General features: G+C 43.3%; 1 protein-coding gene across 1 annotated transcript in view; it reads right to left on the bottom strand.

Annotated features, from left to right (window-relative positions):
- The window catches only part of OLFM3 (olfactomedin 3), a 217,909-nt gene that overhangs the window by 19,386 nt on the left and 180,095 nt on the right, over positions 1 to 18,428 (bottom strand). The window contains exons 2-3 of the mRNA XM_054982033.1: positions 16,351 to 16,497; positions 5,469 to 5,624 (exon numbers count right to left, since the gene is read on the bottom strand). Of these exons, the coding sequence (XP_054838008.1) occupies positions 5,469 to 5,624; positions 16,351 to 16,497 (303 nt within the window). The remainder of the gene's footprint in view (positions 1 to 5,468; positions 5,625 to 16,350; positions 16,498 to 18,428) is intronic.

Here is an 18,428-nt window from a genome sequence, read left to right as displayed (position 1 = left end):
AGTCCCTTGACAGGGGATCCCCAGGTTTCTGTAGTCTCCCAGCAGGGGATTGGGAACTGGTACTTACCCTGGCTTCCTTTCTCTGCACGAGCGTAGTGTGCACACGCTCCCAGCTGATGTGATGTCGTCACTTCCATGAGTGACATCATCATATGGGGACAAAGGGTGCCCCCAGCTCAAAGGGGGCCCTTGTTGCTGCTGCAGCTGCACCACTGCCACTTGCTCTCACCACGACTGCAGCCCATAAAGGGGCCATGGTGGCGAGAGGTGGAAGCAGTGGTGAATTGCGGCGGTAGCAGTTGTGGCGAGAGTGGCCCGCTCTTTCTGCTGCTGCCACCGCCACCACCAGCTCTCACATTGCGGGAGAATACCCCCTGCCCGGGGGCACACTGTGCTGCCTGGAGAGGCGGCGTCCCAGGGAGTTTGCCCCCCGCCAGCCAGGTAAATGGGCATGGGGGAAGAAGGGTGGGATCTGGGGAAGAATATTCACGGAAGATCAGGGCTCCCCTTCTACAATCAGAAACACGTCTTACACATTGTTCAGTCACACAGGGGGACCAATAATCTTCCTTGTCTCCCCTATTCTGATGTTACATTGCACTTGTGAACAGACTGCACACACACACAATTTTTGCATCAAGGCAAACTGCAAATGTTCCCATTCCTGTGTGGTTAGTTGTAGGGGTGTGCGCTTTGGGTGTCTGATTTGGGTAAAATACCTATTTGTAAAGATTTGGGATTCCCGAATCGGGGCCAGCATGATGGCTCAATTCGGGAATCCTGAATCAACGCTTCCATGAAGCATTCAGGTTGCTTTGGAAGCTTTGGGGCACTTTAAAGGGCCCCTTGCAAGCGGCAGTTCCCTTTAAAGCATCAGCTGTTAAGTGGCTGGGAGGGGGGCCCTTTACTGCCTAACATCTGATAGTATAAAGGGAACTGCACTTGCAAGCTGGCAGGGCCATTTAAACTATCAGCTGGCAGGCACCCGAGCAACAGCGGAGGAAGCCACAGAGGGCCCTCCCACCCCTCAAATGACAGCCACGGCTGTCATTTGAAGTGCGGGCGGGCTCTTTTCAGCCTCCTCCGCTGCCCGAGCGACAGCAGAGGAAGCCAAAGAGGGCCCTCCCGCCCCTCAAATGACAGCCACGGCTGTCATTTGAGGGGCAGGGGGGCCCTTTTTGGCCTCCTCCGCTGCCCGCGTGACAGCGGAGGAAGCCAAAGAGGGCCCTCCCGCCCCTCCAATGACAGCCACGGCTGTCATTGGAGGGGCAGGAGGGCCCTTTTCGGCCTCCTCCACTGCCACAGAGGGCCCTCCCACCCCTCAAATGACAGCCACGGCTGTCATTTGAAGTGCAGGCGGGCTCTTTTCAGCCTCCTCCGCTGCCCGAGCGACAGCAGAGGAAGCCAAAGAGGGCCCTCCCGCCCCTCAAATGACAGCCACGGCTGTCATTTGAGGGGCAGGGGGGCCCTTTTTGGCCTCCTCCGCTGCCCGCGTGACAGCGGAGGAAGCCAAAGAGGGCCCTCCCGCCCCTCAAATGACAGCCACGGCTGTCATTGGAGGGGCAGGGGGGCCCTTTTCGGCCTCCTCCACTGCCCGCGTGACTGTCATTTGAGGGGCGGGAGGGCCCTCTTTGGCTTCTTCCACTGTTGCTCGGGCGCCTGCCAGCTGACAATTTAAATGGCTGATAGTTTAAATGGCCGCAGCTGCCATTTGAGGGGCAGAAAGGGCGTGTTTTCCTTCTCCTCTACTGCAGGTTTGCAAGGCAGGGGAGGAGGCCTTTACCACCCACACCCAACATCAGAGGTAAGGTAAGTGGGGGGCTGGGGCTGGGGAGGGGCTGGGGTGGGTGCTTGGGCTATGGGGGTGAGGGTTGTGCTGTTTAAAGGGCCCTGCTGCTTGCAAGTGGCAGGTCCTTTTAGACTATCAGCTGTCAGGCGGCTGGGGGGGATCCCCCCCTGCCGCCTGCCAGCTGATAGTTTAAAGGGACCTGTGCTTAATCCGGCAGGGGGTTGAGGGGTGGGGGAGGGTGCTGGGAGAAAACCCAGCCCCCTGTGTCACTTTGGAATGCTCCGAATCTTTATGGAGCATTCCGAAGCGATTCAAACACCCGAATCTGAAGCAGCTTGCCACTTCGGGTTTTGGGTTTTCCTGATTTTTTTCCCTCTTTCGGGTAAACCCAAAGCAGGAAACCTGAATATTTTTGGGCTACACACCCCTAGTCAGTTGTGTAAGTTTTTATGTTTCTCAGAATTCTTCTGACTTGAAAAGTAGTTTTGCATAGTTTGGGCCTACTAGAAAATATTATTTAAGTACTGAACTAAAAGGGAAGTACTTTTAGGGGGAAAAGGGTGATAATTATTTTTGGCAGGGGAGCCGTGAACTAGGACTCTGAACTCAAAACTCAGAATTCTGAAGAAGTGAGCTGTGGCTCATGAAAGCTCATACCCTACCACAAATGCTGTTAGTTTTATAGGTGCTACTGGGCTCTTGTTCTTCTCTACTGCTATAGATGGACTAACACAGTTACCCATCTTGATCTAGGACCAAAATGTTCACCTACTGAGTGTGAAGATAAAGAAGCATTGCTCCATCTATGACAGCTATATTACTTTGGCAAGGTGACATCATTGTGATGTCATTAGTTTGGCTGCATGATAGGCTGCTTCTTTCTTGCCAATGCAATCCTATTGGCTAGGACTGCATTACCAAGAAAGAAAGCAAACAACAAAGAGTGCTGAAGGAACTGTCAATCAGGCAGTGAAGAATCCCTAAGAAAAGACAAAAAAGATGAACAATGGAGGTAATTTAGTGTTTCCAGCCACTGCCTTATGAAGAGAAAAAAATTGCACCTAGTAACTAATACAGCCCTACATTAAAAAATGCAGGACCCCCCCCCCCCCCAATTATCAATAGAAGAAGGTTGGAAGAGGAATCTTAAGTAGTTACACCCTTCTAGGTCCACTGAAGTTACTGGATGTAGAAGAACTTCACTAGCATTTTAATGTGAACAGTTCCATGGCTACCTTCTCAGGTTGTGAGAACACAGAAACAAAATGCATTTCTAACATTTCTGACAGAATATAAAAACATTTAATTTGAAGGGGGCATATTAAAGGATAATGTGCTCTTTTGAATACATATGAAACCACCTTATACCACGTCAGAGAACTGACCCAGTAGACTATTGACATCAGCTTTTCAAGGCCTCTGGGCTGAGGTCTTTCCCAGCTCTGCCACCTGAGATTTACCTGGAGATACTGAATTGGAGGCTTTATGGATACAAAGCATGTGCTGCTATCGCATTAACGCCCCCGCACCCCATTCTATCTAAGAATGAAGTCCAGTATCTGAATTCTTGCAGATTACAGTTCTGAAAGAAAGCCGCAGAGTCTATTATTCTAACCTTTTAAATTACTGAGTAATATCATTGGCTTGCAATCTTTCTTAAATGCCGATCGAACTATCAAATGAAATCTGTATGTCCAGCCAATCCAAACATCCAGTCTTTAAAAGGTTACTGTGTTAGAACATGCTGTTGCTTTTGACAGCTAGTATTGAATTGCTGGATGCTGGCATTACGTTCTCTCGATGAACAGAGTAATGACAGTACAAGATACATGAATGGCTCAACAAAAGTCAATTACCATAGGCAGCAATTATAAGAATCTCAGAATGGAAATACAGTTCTGCTGTCTACTCAATACAGGTAAATCTGATATCTACACCCTCAGTGTCAGATGGTCATCTAGACCTCCTTGAAAAGCTGTCTCTCATTAAAGCTGTTTGTTTTATTGCTGAATTGCTCTTACCCTTAAACTAGAGGAAAATTTCTAACCTTGTCATTCAGGGGTGGTAGTTGGAACACCTGTTGCAGTTTTCTGCCATGATGCCATAGTGGCACCAAGAAGGATGAGTGGGTCTGCTTCTCTCCCCCTACCCATAAAGGTTCCTGACTCAAGACTCTTGCTGCTGTTTAAACACCTGTCTTCATATCCCATCCTTCCCTAGCTGTAAGATCAATGTATGTCAGTGACTTTGTGCTACCAAGTTTACAGTGTGCTCAACCAATACACTTGTCCCACCTAACAAAATGTGCTACCTTTTTAACCTGCTGGTGTTAACAGAACTAGCCAGTGCAAGAAGCAAATCAGAAAAAAAAATGATAGTTCTCCCAAATCATACTAGAAGTCAAAAGGTGTTTGCTACTCTATGCTGGTCCCCACACTGTGCATTCAAATCCTGCCCTGAATCTCAGAGCTGCCTCACTGGCCATAGCCAAGTCAATGAGCATGGATGGCTGCACCATGTCCTAAGGAACTACATGTTGCATGTTTTTGTTTTTGAGACACAATGCAAGAAAGAACTTTCTGCAGAGTTAAGCAACTCCTGCATCCCTCCTTTTTATTTATTTTTATGTTATCCACTTTTTTATACCCTACCTTTTATCCCAATGAGAATCTGAAGCGGCTTACATAATGCTTCTCTCCTCTATTTTATCCCCACAACAACCCTGTGAAGTAGTTTAGGCTGAGAGTGTGTGACTGGCCCAAGGTCACTCAGCAAACTTCCATGGGGATTTGAACCTGAGTCTCCCAGATCCTACTCTGAAACTCTAATCGCTATACAGCCCTGGCTCTTTAGGCCCAAACTACACAACTAAGCAAGATGTTTTTTTGAGAGCTGGATCTGGGTTCCCCAGACCTGACTTTCATACTATTTGTCACCTGTCAAGATTTCTGGGTACCTGTGCAACAGACAGCATCCCCTGGGAGCCTTTTTGGACTAGGAAAACCATGCGGGGATGGGGGTCTGAAGTCCCTTCTCCCCCCCCCCCATCACAGTGCAAGTCCCAGTTGTGGCCCTGCACACTTGAGAACCACATTTCCATAGCATGGCAGGTGACTGATGGTAAGAGAGACAGGGCAGGGAAACACAGACTTAACTCTCAAAAACAGTCTTGCCTATTTTGATCCTTAGACAATTGTCTAAGCAAGAGCAAGCAAAACAGATGCCTACACTTTTTAAAAAAAATCCTCAGTATTACTAATTAAAGTGACACAAATCTCTCATCTTGTATACTTCCTCATCTTGGATTGTACAAAATGCCATCAGAGTTTAAAAGGGCATCAGTCGTTGTTCTCTTGTTATTCATTCTCTTGGGTGCTTCATTTATCACCAGCAGTGCCTGACTGCATATAAATCTCCTGCTAGGAACTCCATCACGGGGTGAAGTGAAAATAGGATTCTGTTTTTGTGATGACACTTCTCTACTGCTGCAGCAATTAATGGCCACTTCCCATCACACTGAAACAGCAGACTGAGAGGGAGGATCAGTGGAAGTAACGGTTCATTATGTACTCATGGACAAGCATTTCAAAGCAACAGTTTAGTAATCCACACATTGTTTCTCAGAAGCATAAGGCTCTGGCAGGCATTCAAGGTTATCATTTTAAAAAATCAAACCTACTTGAAAATGCTTCGTCATTAAAGTCTTCCGGTCATCTTCAATTTGCCGAAACTTGGCCTTCAGTCCTTTCATTTGTGTTTCCATTTTCAAAACATATTGGAAATCCCTTTGAGTTCGTAGGTTTAAAACTTCAATGGACTGGGACATGTTCTGTACCTGTTCAAGAAGAACACCAGCTGCGCTCTCATTTTTAAAAAAAACAAAGCTTTCTTTCTGATACATAAATGCAGTTCAATCAAAAAATGAATAAGCTGGCATGTGTCAGGACATGGCTTGCTAGCTATTTTTTAAAACCCTTAGCCAATGTCCTGCACTCTCAGTTCACTAGAATAGAAAATCAGAATCACATTCCACAGCGGTGTCATACTAGTGTAACCTCTCCGAAATTAATGAGATTGCGGCAACAGAGAATGTGAACCTGTGCCTTAATCCATTGAACTGTACCTTTAAAAGAACACAATGAAAACCCAGCAAAATGTAGGAAGAAGAGAATCTTTTCTGAGACAGAGCTGCACAATTTTATATCAAAAAGAGTCCAGTAGCACCTTTAAGACTAACCAATTTTATTGTAGCATAAGCTTTCGAGAATCAAGTTCTCTTCGTCAGATGCATGATCCGAACTGGTCAAATACAGTATTTGACCAGTTCTGATCATGCATCTGACGAAGAGAACTTGATTCTCGAAAGCTTATGCTACAATAAAATTGGTTAGTCTTAAAGGTGCTACTGGACTCTTTTTGATTTTGCTACTACAGACTAACACGGCTAACTCCTCTGGATCTATGACAATTTTATATATAACCTATGAATGCTATAGCAGTCTGTATTAAGGGCATTCACTACTAGACATGGGCACGAACAGAAAAAAAATGAACATGGTGTTCGTTGTTCATTGCCATCCACGAACGACGAACATTGACGAACATGACCTGTTCACAAACTTATTTGTTGCTTATTGTCATGGGAGCCAGCAGGCTCTCCTCCAGCCATCAAGATCCCTACTGCAGCACTCCCAGAAACCCTACCTGAGCAGGCAGCAGGAAATGTACCAAAAATAAATAATAGCTTGGCCCCAGAGCCTGGCAGCAGCCCTGGAACCTGAAGGGGTAGATCCCTACCACACCACTCCCAGAAACCTTACCTGAGCAGGCAGTAGGAAAGGTACCAGTAATAAATAATAGCTTGGCCCAGAGCCTGGCAGCAGCCCTGGCACTTAAAGAGGTAGATCCCTATCCCACCACACACAAAGAAAATTCAAGCTCCAATATACTCTCCCTGTCTCTCACAAAATGCCAACAGCAACTGTCTCTCCCTCACTGTCTGCAAAACCAGATCTGGGAGCCCCCTCCCTCCTGCTCTTTGCTTCCTTGTAACAAATTTGGAGCTCCAAACTTGAAAGGAAGACCTGCCTATCAAGCTAAATTGGGCTTCGATTGGGGTTTCCAGGGCAACAGCAGGAGTTCAGACAGAGTTCAGACAATCCCTGCCTACGTTGCCAAGGGAATTGATTGCAGGTGCCAAACTGTCTGGCTTGACAAACAGCAATGAACGAGGCTTGCAACGACCACCTGTTCATTTAGAATGGGGCCTCATGAACAGCTTGTTCGCAAACAGCAGATTGGGCTTCGACAATACAGCAGATTGGGCTGTTCGTGGCTTTTTTTTTAGTTTATATTGCTGTTCGTGCCCATGTCTAGACATATATTTCGTGCCCATGTCTAGAAATATATTTTTCTACCTGGAGACTAATGGTCTCATTGTTTCACCTCAGCATTCTCCCATCTCACTTTGTTCCACGTCAGCTCTAGGTGATAGAAATTAAGTGGTTCTTGTGTTGATTTTTGAGACAGTGCATGCCACACATGATGTCTTTACCACTTTAGTTTACATTGGGGAGGTATTGGTCTGATATAACTAACTGAACCCTACATAAATCACCATATATTGGGTTATAGACCAATCTAACTTTAATGAGAGAATCCTGCAATGATGCTGCAGGATCCAGAGAGCACTGTCACAGAACAAGAGACCCCACAATTCCAAGGGAAGAGCAAATGACTGTGAAACCAGTATAAATCTACAGGAGGGTTTTGGTTTGGCTTTAGCTTTCCATTTGTATCCAAAGCACATGGTGGCAGCCACATTTAATTTGGTTTCAACTGCCTTGGCTTTTAAAGGACATGTTCAAAAGTAACACATTTACCAAATAAATAAATACCAGGGAATGAAAAAGAGAAGGATTCAATGGTGGGAAAATATAATATGCTCATTTTGATCTTCCATGAACTCATAATTTTATTTGTTCACTTAGAAGATTTTTATCTTGACTCTACAAAAAAAACCTTGCCTGAGGTGTCTAACTATAACCATAAAATAATGAAGTAATACAATTAGTTTTAAACAATAAAAAATCAATAAAATCCCAACAATAACGCTCACAGCTGCAAAACAATATTCCCAAGATAACAAACCATCAAGATGGGAGTTTTAAAAAGGCAAAAGAATTAAATGGCATTTGAGGGTACTGAATCTGAATTTATTCATGCTTGGTATACAAAATTCCTGCTGTTATCTGGAGGTAATATAAGCAGCCTTTTTTGATTTCAGGATTCTGAACAAAAGTAGTGGCTTCTTCGAAGTCTGGAATCCCCTTGGTGGTATAGCTCTGATTGATTTTGCAAAGATGTGACTCAAAAGAAATTCCACTGGTTTCAAGAGCTCTGTGGTTGTCAAACTGGGCCAAGAGTGATCAGAAGAAGGCAAATGCTGTTATACACTGTGGGGACAGATGTGATGCTGAATATGGACTGGGTCTACAATTGACGCTCAAATTCTCTTCCCTTCTCCAGTTAAACATGCATCACCTCTCCCCACATGTCAATCCATGGCTGTGGCAATAAAACACAAGGAAACAACACAGAAATAATGCATAAAAGTTCTGGAGAGAGAATCTGATACCGGGCTGCAATTTTAGTTCTGTCCTTGCTCTTGATCAATTGAATTGCTGTTTTCTAAGAGCCTTAAAATAAACCCTCTGCCCAAAGAACTCATTTAAATGCCAGTGCTTTGGAGAACGTGGTTTTTTATGTGTCAATGACATTTGGTCCACGACAATCTCATTTTTAAGAGACGCCATTTTCTCTGTGAGTTGTTAAAAATGCTCTCTCCAGATTTGCTTCTCTGTGTATTAAAATAAAAGATGTTCTAAATAAATGTGCCAAGATGTTTCCATATATGTTTTCGTATGTCTGACGCTACCACATTTTCCTTCCCAATTGCCTTTCCTTGTCCTGTAATGAAAGATGCCCCACAGATGTCATGCATTTCAAACAACTGGTTTGTTGGGGGCCAAATGTGAGAGAAGGAAGCTCTAGGGATTTTATGGTCATCACAAGGTTTGGAGCCTAGTATTTCAATGGACAGTTTCTATCCGGCTTTATGTAAGCAATGGTTATCAACTGTAATAGCTAAGTAGAACCTCCAGTTTGAAAGGCAGTATATCTCCAAACATCAGATGCTACAGAGAAGCAGTAGGTGATGGCAGTATCTTTCACATACATTTTGGAGCTTCTAGTGTCACCTGCAGCTTTTTCCAGTCATTTCATTTTTGTCATTCCTACCTTATGTTCAGGGACCGCACACTATGCATGAGCCTCGATACACATGACTGTCACTTTGTGTGAACAGGGCAAGGTATGTAATTTCCAGCTTTGATATGTGCAATTGGTAACCCAGGCTACATGCATTCAGAACATAAGAAGAGCCCTGCTGGATCAGACCAGGAGTCCATCTAGTTCAGCATCTTGTTTCACAGAGTAGCCAACCAGTTGCCCTGGAGGGCCAACAAACTGGACACACTGTCCAAGGCCTTCCCCTGATACTGCCTCCCAGCTCAAGGATTCAGATTTGCTAGCTCTGTACATTGTTCACTATGGCTAGTAGCCACTGATGGACCTCTTTTCCAGCAATCTGTATAACCTCCTCCTTTTAAAGGAATCTGTGTTCATGGCCATCACTATTTCCATTGGCCATGAATTCTCCCATTTAATTATTCATTGAGTAAAGAAGTGCCTATTTGGGTCTGTCTTGAATTTATTACTCATCAACTTCATTGGGTGCCCCTGAGTGCATGGCAAGTCCCAGACTCCTTAGCTTTTCCTCATAGGAAAGGTGCATGTACCCTATTCATAAAAAATGGTGAGCACACGTTATCAGGAAGATTCAGGTAGCGCTCTGTCCTGTTATTACAAGGTAGGAGCACCAACACTGTCACAACTGAAAAAGGGTCGTTAGTCACAGAATTCAGGACCTTTGGTCAGATCCAGCACGTCATATTTCTCCCTTTTAATTGTGTGATTCAGACTGGTCCTATGAAGATGATGTGAGGTAGAGACCCAGTACTATGGACTTGCAGGCAGACTTTTTAGACTTTGGGGGAAAATGCTTGAAAGTAGCAAATCTGTACTTTTAAAACTATCCCCATAGCTGTGGAAGCTGAGCAAATAAAATACCCCTAGAAGAGTGATGAATAATTTAGTTTGCTTCAATGGGGCTTCTCTTGAGTAAGTGGCATCCAGGTTATCTGAAGTTGCAGGAATCATTATTGCTATGGAATTACATACAAGCCTTGAGAGCATTTTAGTGCAAGACTGTAAATGCAACAGCCTTTTTGTCTGTCAACAAATAGTCCCAGAATAGGAGGAACTATACAAATATTCCCTGGTATCCAAGAAGTGAAGTATGTCTTGCTACTATGCTCATGAATTCTTTTACCCTGCAAGACAGACTGATTGTATTTCTAAATGTCTGTTCCAATAGCAGAGCCCAAATAAGATGTGCAACTTCTAGGAACAGCGGCAACCCAGCTGTTCAAAGGGCTTGCAGCTATGTTTGCCAATTATGTCGTCTGACGAACAACGCTCAGTTTAATGTTATCTTTGCTTTCCTTTTAACAACCATACATTCCAACACCATGTTTGTGGTGAACACTGGAGAACACTGACAGCTTCATGATGGATTTGCATCAAGTGGGGAATATCTGCAGACGTTACATGGGAACCATTTGCAATGATGTGACCATTTGAAGCAGTATTCTCGTGGCAACCACTGTGTGTATTCTTTCCTTAAATCACACATTAGCCGCTCAACCAGTTGAAGGGGGTTCTCTGGAATGTGAAGACATTTCAAAGGGATACGAAAGATTCCTCATGTTATTACACTGAAATGTACTCAAAGAGAGACCAGGTCCCTTTATTCTGGATGAACAAATCCAAAATAAGTAACACCACCATCCATAACTACTCAAGATGTAAAATTATATGCTGTATACTCAGGAATTTAAAAAGGAATAACAAAATGCAACCTGATACAACATTTTAACTGTTCTGGTTGATAGTACAAAATAATGGAGGAAGTGCGTTAATGGGTAGTTGCAATTTCTCTAGGGAACTGATGTTCACATTCAGGAGACCTCTAGATCCCACTGGAGGTTGGCAACCCTAGATGGAAATCAGTGGCTTTAGAATCTACTGGGGCTCTCCTGGGGATCCAGTTTCATATTTGCATTTTCCTTAGCTGCTGCTTTATAAGTATGTCTGTGGAATTCCAAAATATCTATTTGCAGCTGAATGCTTTGTGATATGTAGTTGCCTTTAATATTCCAATGCTTTTTCAAGGGCCCTGGGCCAAAGAACCGCTGACTATTTTATAATGTGCCTGTCTTAGCTGTTGATTCAGTAGTTACTGAACAGAATTTCATATTTAAAGCCTTTTAATTCATTTTTTCCCTAGGAGAGATACAATATCTTACTAATTTGATGCAAGGGGGAAAACCCCAGTAGGATTCATGCATTCTGATTTAAGAAAACACTGAGACATGGAAACAGTCATTAGCATGCCACTCAACAACTGTGGAATGGATCTTTTGTTGTTATTGTTATATTGTTCCTGAAATTGCTGATGCAGTTCAATAGACAAAACCCTCAGCAGATTGGACTGAAACTGTAACCTGGATCTAGCTACCAGCTGAATTAAAAATGGGATTTGGAATTCCTGGATGTTGTCTAGAAAATAACCAATGAAACAAGCGCAATGTTCCATGAAAGGGAGAATTATAGAGACGAACGGAGGAGTTAATAGAAGCAGAACAGGCAGCAGCAGAGGAAGATGCTTCTGGAGACATTGTTTACTTCCCTCCATTGTGAGAAGTGTCTCTTTATTCCTACTCTCTACTTCCTTTCGTTTAGCCAATTTTTAATCCATAGAAGGGCTCGTCCTCTTATCCTATGCTTGCTAAGCTTACTCAGGAGTCTTTGGTGAAGTACCTCTTTTAACATGGTGAATTATGGACAGTTCAGTCATTTACCAAATCACTAAGCAAAGCAAGAAAGAGCTCAAAGCTGATCATGAGCAAATACTAATAGATGGCTTGAGCTGGCCAAACTTCTGGTAGCAGAAGCACACTTTGCTTAGATAAAATTGAGAGCATATCTCATTTTTATACCTGAAAAGCTTTATTCTTAAAATGTATAAAAGAGTATGAATTACCTCCTGGCAGCCGTTCCCTGGGTCTCTGCCTGAGCCCCTGTTCTGACTGAAATCTTTGTTCGGCATAAGCCACCCCTAGACAGTGACTCTTGCGGAGAAGCATGATTCCGTTTACTCTGAGAACAAGTTAATTCTTTTGGATCAATCAAATGACCCAATTATACCCAATGTAAAGATAAAGCTGATTTGACTGACATAAGGCCAGAACAAGGAATCATGAAGAGATGCAGCAGGCACTTTCCTCTTGGGCTCACTAGCAAGGTGGCTTCTCCAGCACACAGACTAGTGTGGCTAAGTTAGCCATTGGTTATGACACCTATCTTATCATAGGGATCAAATAACATCAATCACCTTTTACTTGTTAAATGCATATCTGGAAAACAGGCCTCAATAACAATTGCAGCTCTCGATGGCGTAAATTAAAATGACACATCTACAAAACAGTGTAACTTTATTAACATTTTAAAGGGGATTTTTTTTTTGCCTGTCAGAAACCTTTATTCTGTAGCTTTCTTTGGAAAACGGAAGGCAGCATTGTGTGAAGTCCCTGTGGACACACATTTATGTCTTCGTGCAAAATTCAGACACATAATAAGCTTTCTACTTATTATGGACAAAGCTTCCTTAGTCTGACCCTCAGTTACAATGATGAATGGGGGCAACTCCAGAACAATAAGGAAGGATATAAAACATTTTGCATGGATACTGCTAGGAGGGCCCCAACCTAGGTAGCCCAGGCGAGCCTGATCTTGCCAGATCTCAGAAACTAAGCAGGGTCAACCTTGGTTAATAATTGAATGGGAGACCTCCAACGAAGACCAGGGTTGCAGAGGCAGGCAATGGCAAACCACCTCTGTTAGTCTCTTGCCTTGAAAACCTCACCTGAGGTCACCATAAGTCAGCTATGACTTCAGGGCACTCTCCACCACCACTTCTAGGAGGATGCTGGGAGTTCTGTGAATTAAGCTCTCAGTGTTTTTCCCTTTACAAATCTGGTATGCAGTTCTGACTGGGGCAGTGGCACTAGGGGAGGGAGGGTTCTGGGCACCATCTGGAAACCATCTTGTTGCAGCTCTGTAGCTTGTTTGTTTGTATGCCAGTGTATGATTTTAATGCCTTTGACATGACATTCTCTGTGTATGCAACCTGCTTGTGTTCACTCAGGTAGCTGTCTAACTACTATTTAGGGCTCCCACCGGAGTGCCTTAACTTAGCAGGTGACTGAAATGTCTACCATTGGTGGCACAACGTTGCTGTCATGGGCCCATCAGTGCTAAGCTCAGGCTGGGTAGAACAACACATGATGCACAACAAGATGGCAGGCTCTGGAAATAGTAGAATGGACTGTATCACTTCGGACTGCAGTTGGGGATAGCATTCTTGAAACCCTGAAAGACTAGAATATCAGGATGAAAGATTATAGACCTGCTCATTCCGTGCTGTGTTACATTTCTGCTTGCAAGATGTTCTTCACATAGATGAGTATTAAAAATGTGATTCTCCACTTGCAATCTAAAATGGGTCAGTCCATTTTGTCACTGCACGCCTACCTTTGCTTAAAACTTAAAAGGCATTTGCTATCTCAATATTGGTTGAGAGAAAAAAGGACAGGCAAAATCAATTGCTTTTTGGGGGGATTTTTTTTATCCCCCAAGTTGTTTGTTTGTGTGTGTGCATGTTTGTGTGTACTAGGGTTGCCAGGTCCCCTTACCCTCCCAGAGAGGGTAAGGGGACTTGCTCCCAGGCTTTGTGCCGGGTTGATTTGGGCCTCCCAAAGGGTTAAATTGACCCAGAGCGAAGCCTGGGAGCACTCCCGGAGCCTATGAGATGACCTTACTCCTGAGAGTAACATAGTTGCACTATTCTGGGAACGTGTCCCAGGAGGCCTGTTCCCATGCCCTTCCCCCTTCCAGCCACGTGAGTGGTGGCAAGGGGAGGAGGCTGAGTCTAGGGAATCCCCTGCTCCCTCCAGGGGACTGGCAACCCACTGTGCTCAAAAATAAAACTATGTGGTGATTAGCTGTATTTTGGGAACGTGGTATACAAATTTTCAGGAATAAAGTTCCTCCTTGTTTGCATTTTGTTTTGTCAAAAGACAGAGAGAAATGGCTCTACCTTATGGACACTCTCCTCACTTAGGGACAGAATCATTTCATTCTTTGTGTGTGAATGTTCCTTCATATCAAAATATATTCAGGTATGGAACCCTTAAATGTCAGACAGTCCTATGTTGGCCTTTCCCCTGACAGATTCATTTTCTATGTATATGGAGGCCTTTTTAAAAAAAACTCGGAACAATGACTAATTTCTCCTTGCTCATTTCCTTAAAACTACGTTTTCTATGCTCATCTTACTATACAATGCCGTTTCATTTCTCATGAATAACTCTGCGAAAAAAAACTAACATTTAAGGAATATTAGAGCCCAACTAGACATGATGGTGTCCTTGAGTCCACCACACGGTTGCCTCCACCATTTTAGGGATTCAATTTCCTCTGTTTACAAATGTCACAGAGGCCTGGGGGGTCCAAGGATGAGGAGGGCTTTCTGTTCCCTCTGCCCACATGCCATATTCCAAAGCCCAAATGTGGAGAGGTTGGGGTCCCTCTAAATGCCTCAGTCCAGATCAGGACTGGACCCCCATGCCTTCTGCAGAGATAGTTTAATCCATAAAAAGGTGGAAGTGTCCCCATGTTGGACTTGGGGGTGCTGTCATGCCTGGTTTGGCTCTCAGTCACCTTCCCTCACTAGAATAAGTTTTTTGGATAAGGAGGACCAGAGATGGAGAGAACTGCCTCTGGATGAATTTACCCACTGAGGGCCAAGCTACAAGTGACGAATGACACTTGAACGACAAATGGATTGAATGGAGGGCAAGTGAACAGGGAGGAATACACTTGCCGTTCAAATGTCATTTGTCACTTGTAGTTTGGCCCTGAGTGAACGTGTTATGAACTTGGCCCAGAATTCAGAGGGGGTTTGTTACTGACTTGAAGTTTTCAGACTGAGAGCTTCCCATTCATTGGAAGCCACCTGGATTCAGGTTAGCTTCAGGTCTGAATTTTGGAGTACTCCTTCTCTCCCTATATTCTCTATATTCCACCAGGGCAACTTTGCTCATCTGAACAGGTCCTTCTGCAAGTACTACGCTACACATGGGCAAAATCAACAGCTGCCTGTACATGGACTTTCTCTATGGTGGAATAGTCTGCCTGAGGAGGTTAGGAAAGCTCTCACTCTCCCGGCCTTCTGTAAATGATGCAAAACTGAACTGTTCAAGAGGGATTTTTGTTCAGATGGGAAGGCTATACCGTAAGGAAGTGGTCTCAAGAAGAGATTCATCAGTAAAAGGATCAGAAGGGACCAAAGACTTCACTACTATTGTTGTAAACAGTGAGGTACCATAGTCTTCACTACTACACTATAAGTATGATCCTACTGGGTAGTTTCTTTCTTGCAAAATTGCATGTATATACCCATTATGTCAGGCTATGGATGACAGGCTATGGCAGATAGATCCCGGTACCATTGCAACAAGAAATCCAGGCTCTTGATTAAATGGCTTTATTTAGAAATCAAATCATTTCCACAGATATGTCCATAGGATTACTCAGAAGCAAGGTAAGCATCTAAGCAGTAAGAGCAAGATTGACAGGAATAGTAATGTGGGAAAATCCTTCCTCTTAACATATACGTTTGCTCCTTCCCCCTCCTAACAGTAAACAGGACTTTTGGCGTGAACTTATCCTGAGAACATCTCGCATTTTTGTACTATCAAGTCAAGACACTGAGAAAGCAAAAGATCAAAGTCGAGACATAGCAGTGCATGGGAGTGAGCAGTCTACAAGGTCAGAAGCACTGAAAGTTTCTACATTCCGTTAGATAAAGCACCTGCAACAAGCCTGTGAAAAAACAGTTATGGCGTTGGCAATATGACATAAAGTTATAGCATGAAACTGATTCAGAACAACAGGTCAGCATTGGCATTAGCATTGCTGACAACAGCATTAGTATTGGCATGGATGCAGCTCAGACATGACACATTACAGTTATATTGAAATGTCTTTGATATTGATTGTACTGATTCCACTGTGTAATCCACCTTGAATCTCAGTAAGAAAGGCAGGCTATAAATGATGTAAATGGATAAAATAAATAAATAAAAATAGTTTCCAATCAGTTTTGTTGCCAAGTCAGTAGGCATGGTATAAAATTATCAAACTTCCATAGTATAAAATTTTAGATGGCCTTCATGTCTTTCTTTACCCTTTCTTATGCAAAATGAAACTGGTCTGCAGTGAGTACCTTAACTGGCAAATGCATGAAATCCACTCACCTTCTCCAGCAGTTGTCTAAGCTGCCTGCTTTTGGCATCTCTGGAGCAGAGGTTTTGTTCTGGGGCAACCACTGTGCAAATACACCGTCCATCTGGGTCTTGAGCTGAACTATAGACTTGCCACCCTTCTTTGGGGCTGATCTGAGTCTGAAACAAAACAATGAGGCACAATCATGAGGGAAAAGAGGCTTCTATCAACAAATGACTTCTACCAAGTAGAAGTTCTATGACATTCGTCTTCAGCTGTGGGGACAAAGAAGGTCATCTTTCAATCAAAGGCAGGACCACACTGGCAGACTTTCCCCTGTTCATTTATATTTTTTTAAGTAGGAAAATGTTAGAAGGAAGAAGAGAGAAAGCAGGAGAGAAGAGATGGAGAAAAAGAAGAACAAAGATGGACTTTGTATAGAGAAAAGAAATTAAAAGTGGGCCTTGTTGTTGCAGTATTAGGGACTGTATCTGGGGCCAGTGAAGGAGCTTAATAATGTGGATGGAAATGAGCATGGCTGTGTATTCGACCACTAAATGAGATCATGTTTTGTAGGACTGCTGTTCATTTTAGGGTTCCTATTGTTTGAATGTGGTTGCCTGTAAGTATTTAGGTGCTCCAGTGCAAGCACTGCAGCCTGGTACATTAGCAATTATGCTCAGTACTCAATGCAGTGTCCTGTGACAGCACATTACACATGACTTTGGGGGCAGGACCCTGGCAACATTATTTATTTTTATTTTATTTGTAGCGTGTCCTTTTCACTGAGATTCAATGCAGATGACATGATATAAAACAATGCAACTGAACAGCATGAGATATTGGCCGAATCCATACTTCCCTACCTTCCGCTTTTCATGTGCATTAATTGCGCTGGATTCTATCCTGCAATGTCCCAGTCTGTGTTCACATCCCTTCTCTTACTGCTGCTGTCTCGCGGTATACTTCGTCCACATCCCTGGTAGAATCGCGCAATATGGGGCGGGTTTAGATCAGATGTTGCCGTTGACGACATCACGTTCATTCCCCCCCCCCATTTTTCATCAGATTTCCGCAATAGCGTTTTTTGCTAAATTGCTATGGTGAGGCCACACCCCTATGATGCCTGTGATTAGTTAATGTTATTCTATGCCTTCTTCTTTGAAATCCATTGGACCATTATTCTGGTGGGTTAATTTGGACTGATATTTAAGGTGGGGGTGATCCAAACTCTCCAAACGGGCAGACTAATTATTTGAATGTAATGTTAGAATGATGGATTTCTGCTATAACCATAATTTCAACAAACACCAAAAGGGAAAGGGCTTCCTCAAGAAGACTGTACCAAGGAAATATAAAGGAAGCACGCCAAGAATTAATATATTGCCCTATGTACAATGATACACTCAAAATTACAACAATGGGTGCAATAACAATTGTTTACAATAATCGTAAGAGCAAGAAAAGTTCAATATTTACAATAATCATAGGAGCAAGAAAAGTTTCATCAAATCCTATTGAACATTCAACAGGTAAGTGGTAATCACGTTGCTGTTAATGCATAATGTCCCAAAGTCCGTGGAAGCTAATTGAAGGCATCCAGTAACGCTGAGTGGCAGGAACGCTGAGTGGCAACGAGCTTACCGGTCCCATTCGATTTGGCTCGTTTCAGGATAAAACCTTCATCAGGCCACCAACCTATAAATTATCATTAAAAGTCCATCATAGACCATGCCACAATAACAATCATAAATACAATATCCAAATGCACTAATTAATACTCACTATTTGGATTCCAACATAATCTTAACACGTGAAGTTAACCACCAGGTACAGAGTCAATGTAAAGTCCATTCAAAGGTAAGGGGGAGATCATTCTTAAGACCATAAATACTGTCATCATTAAAAAAAAAAAAAATCAATTAAGTGCATTCACTGAACCATTTCATTAAACTCTGATCCTGAAAAGACCCACATCTATATATGGAGTCTACTTTTTTAAAAGGGAACAGGACCAAATTGGAATCCTGAAGAACAAATGTTCTCCATTGCGAGTGACCCCCCAGGCACACCAATATTTTATTCATGTTAAAATTATATTGTTAGAAAG

The sequence above is a fragment of the Eublepharis macularius genome, chromosome 5 (genome assembly GCF_028583425.1).
Source record: "Eublepharis macularius isolate TG4126 chromosome 5, MPM_Emac_v1.0, whole genome shotgun sequence".
Lineage (NCBI taxonomy): Eukaryota > Metazoa > Chordata > Lepidosauria > Squamata > Eublepharidae > Eublepharis > Eublepharis macularius.
This window is presented reverse-complemented; position numbering and strand designations above follow the sequence as displayed.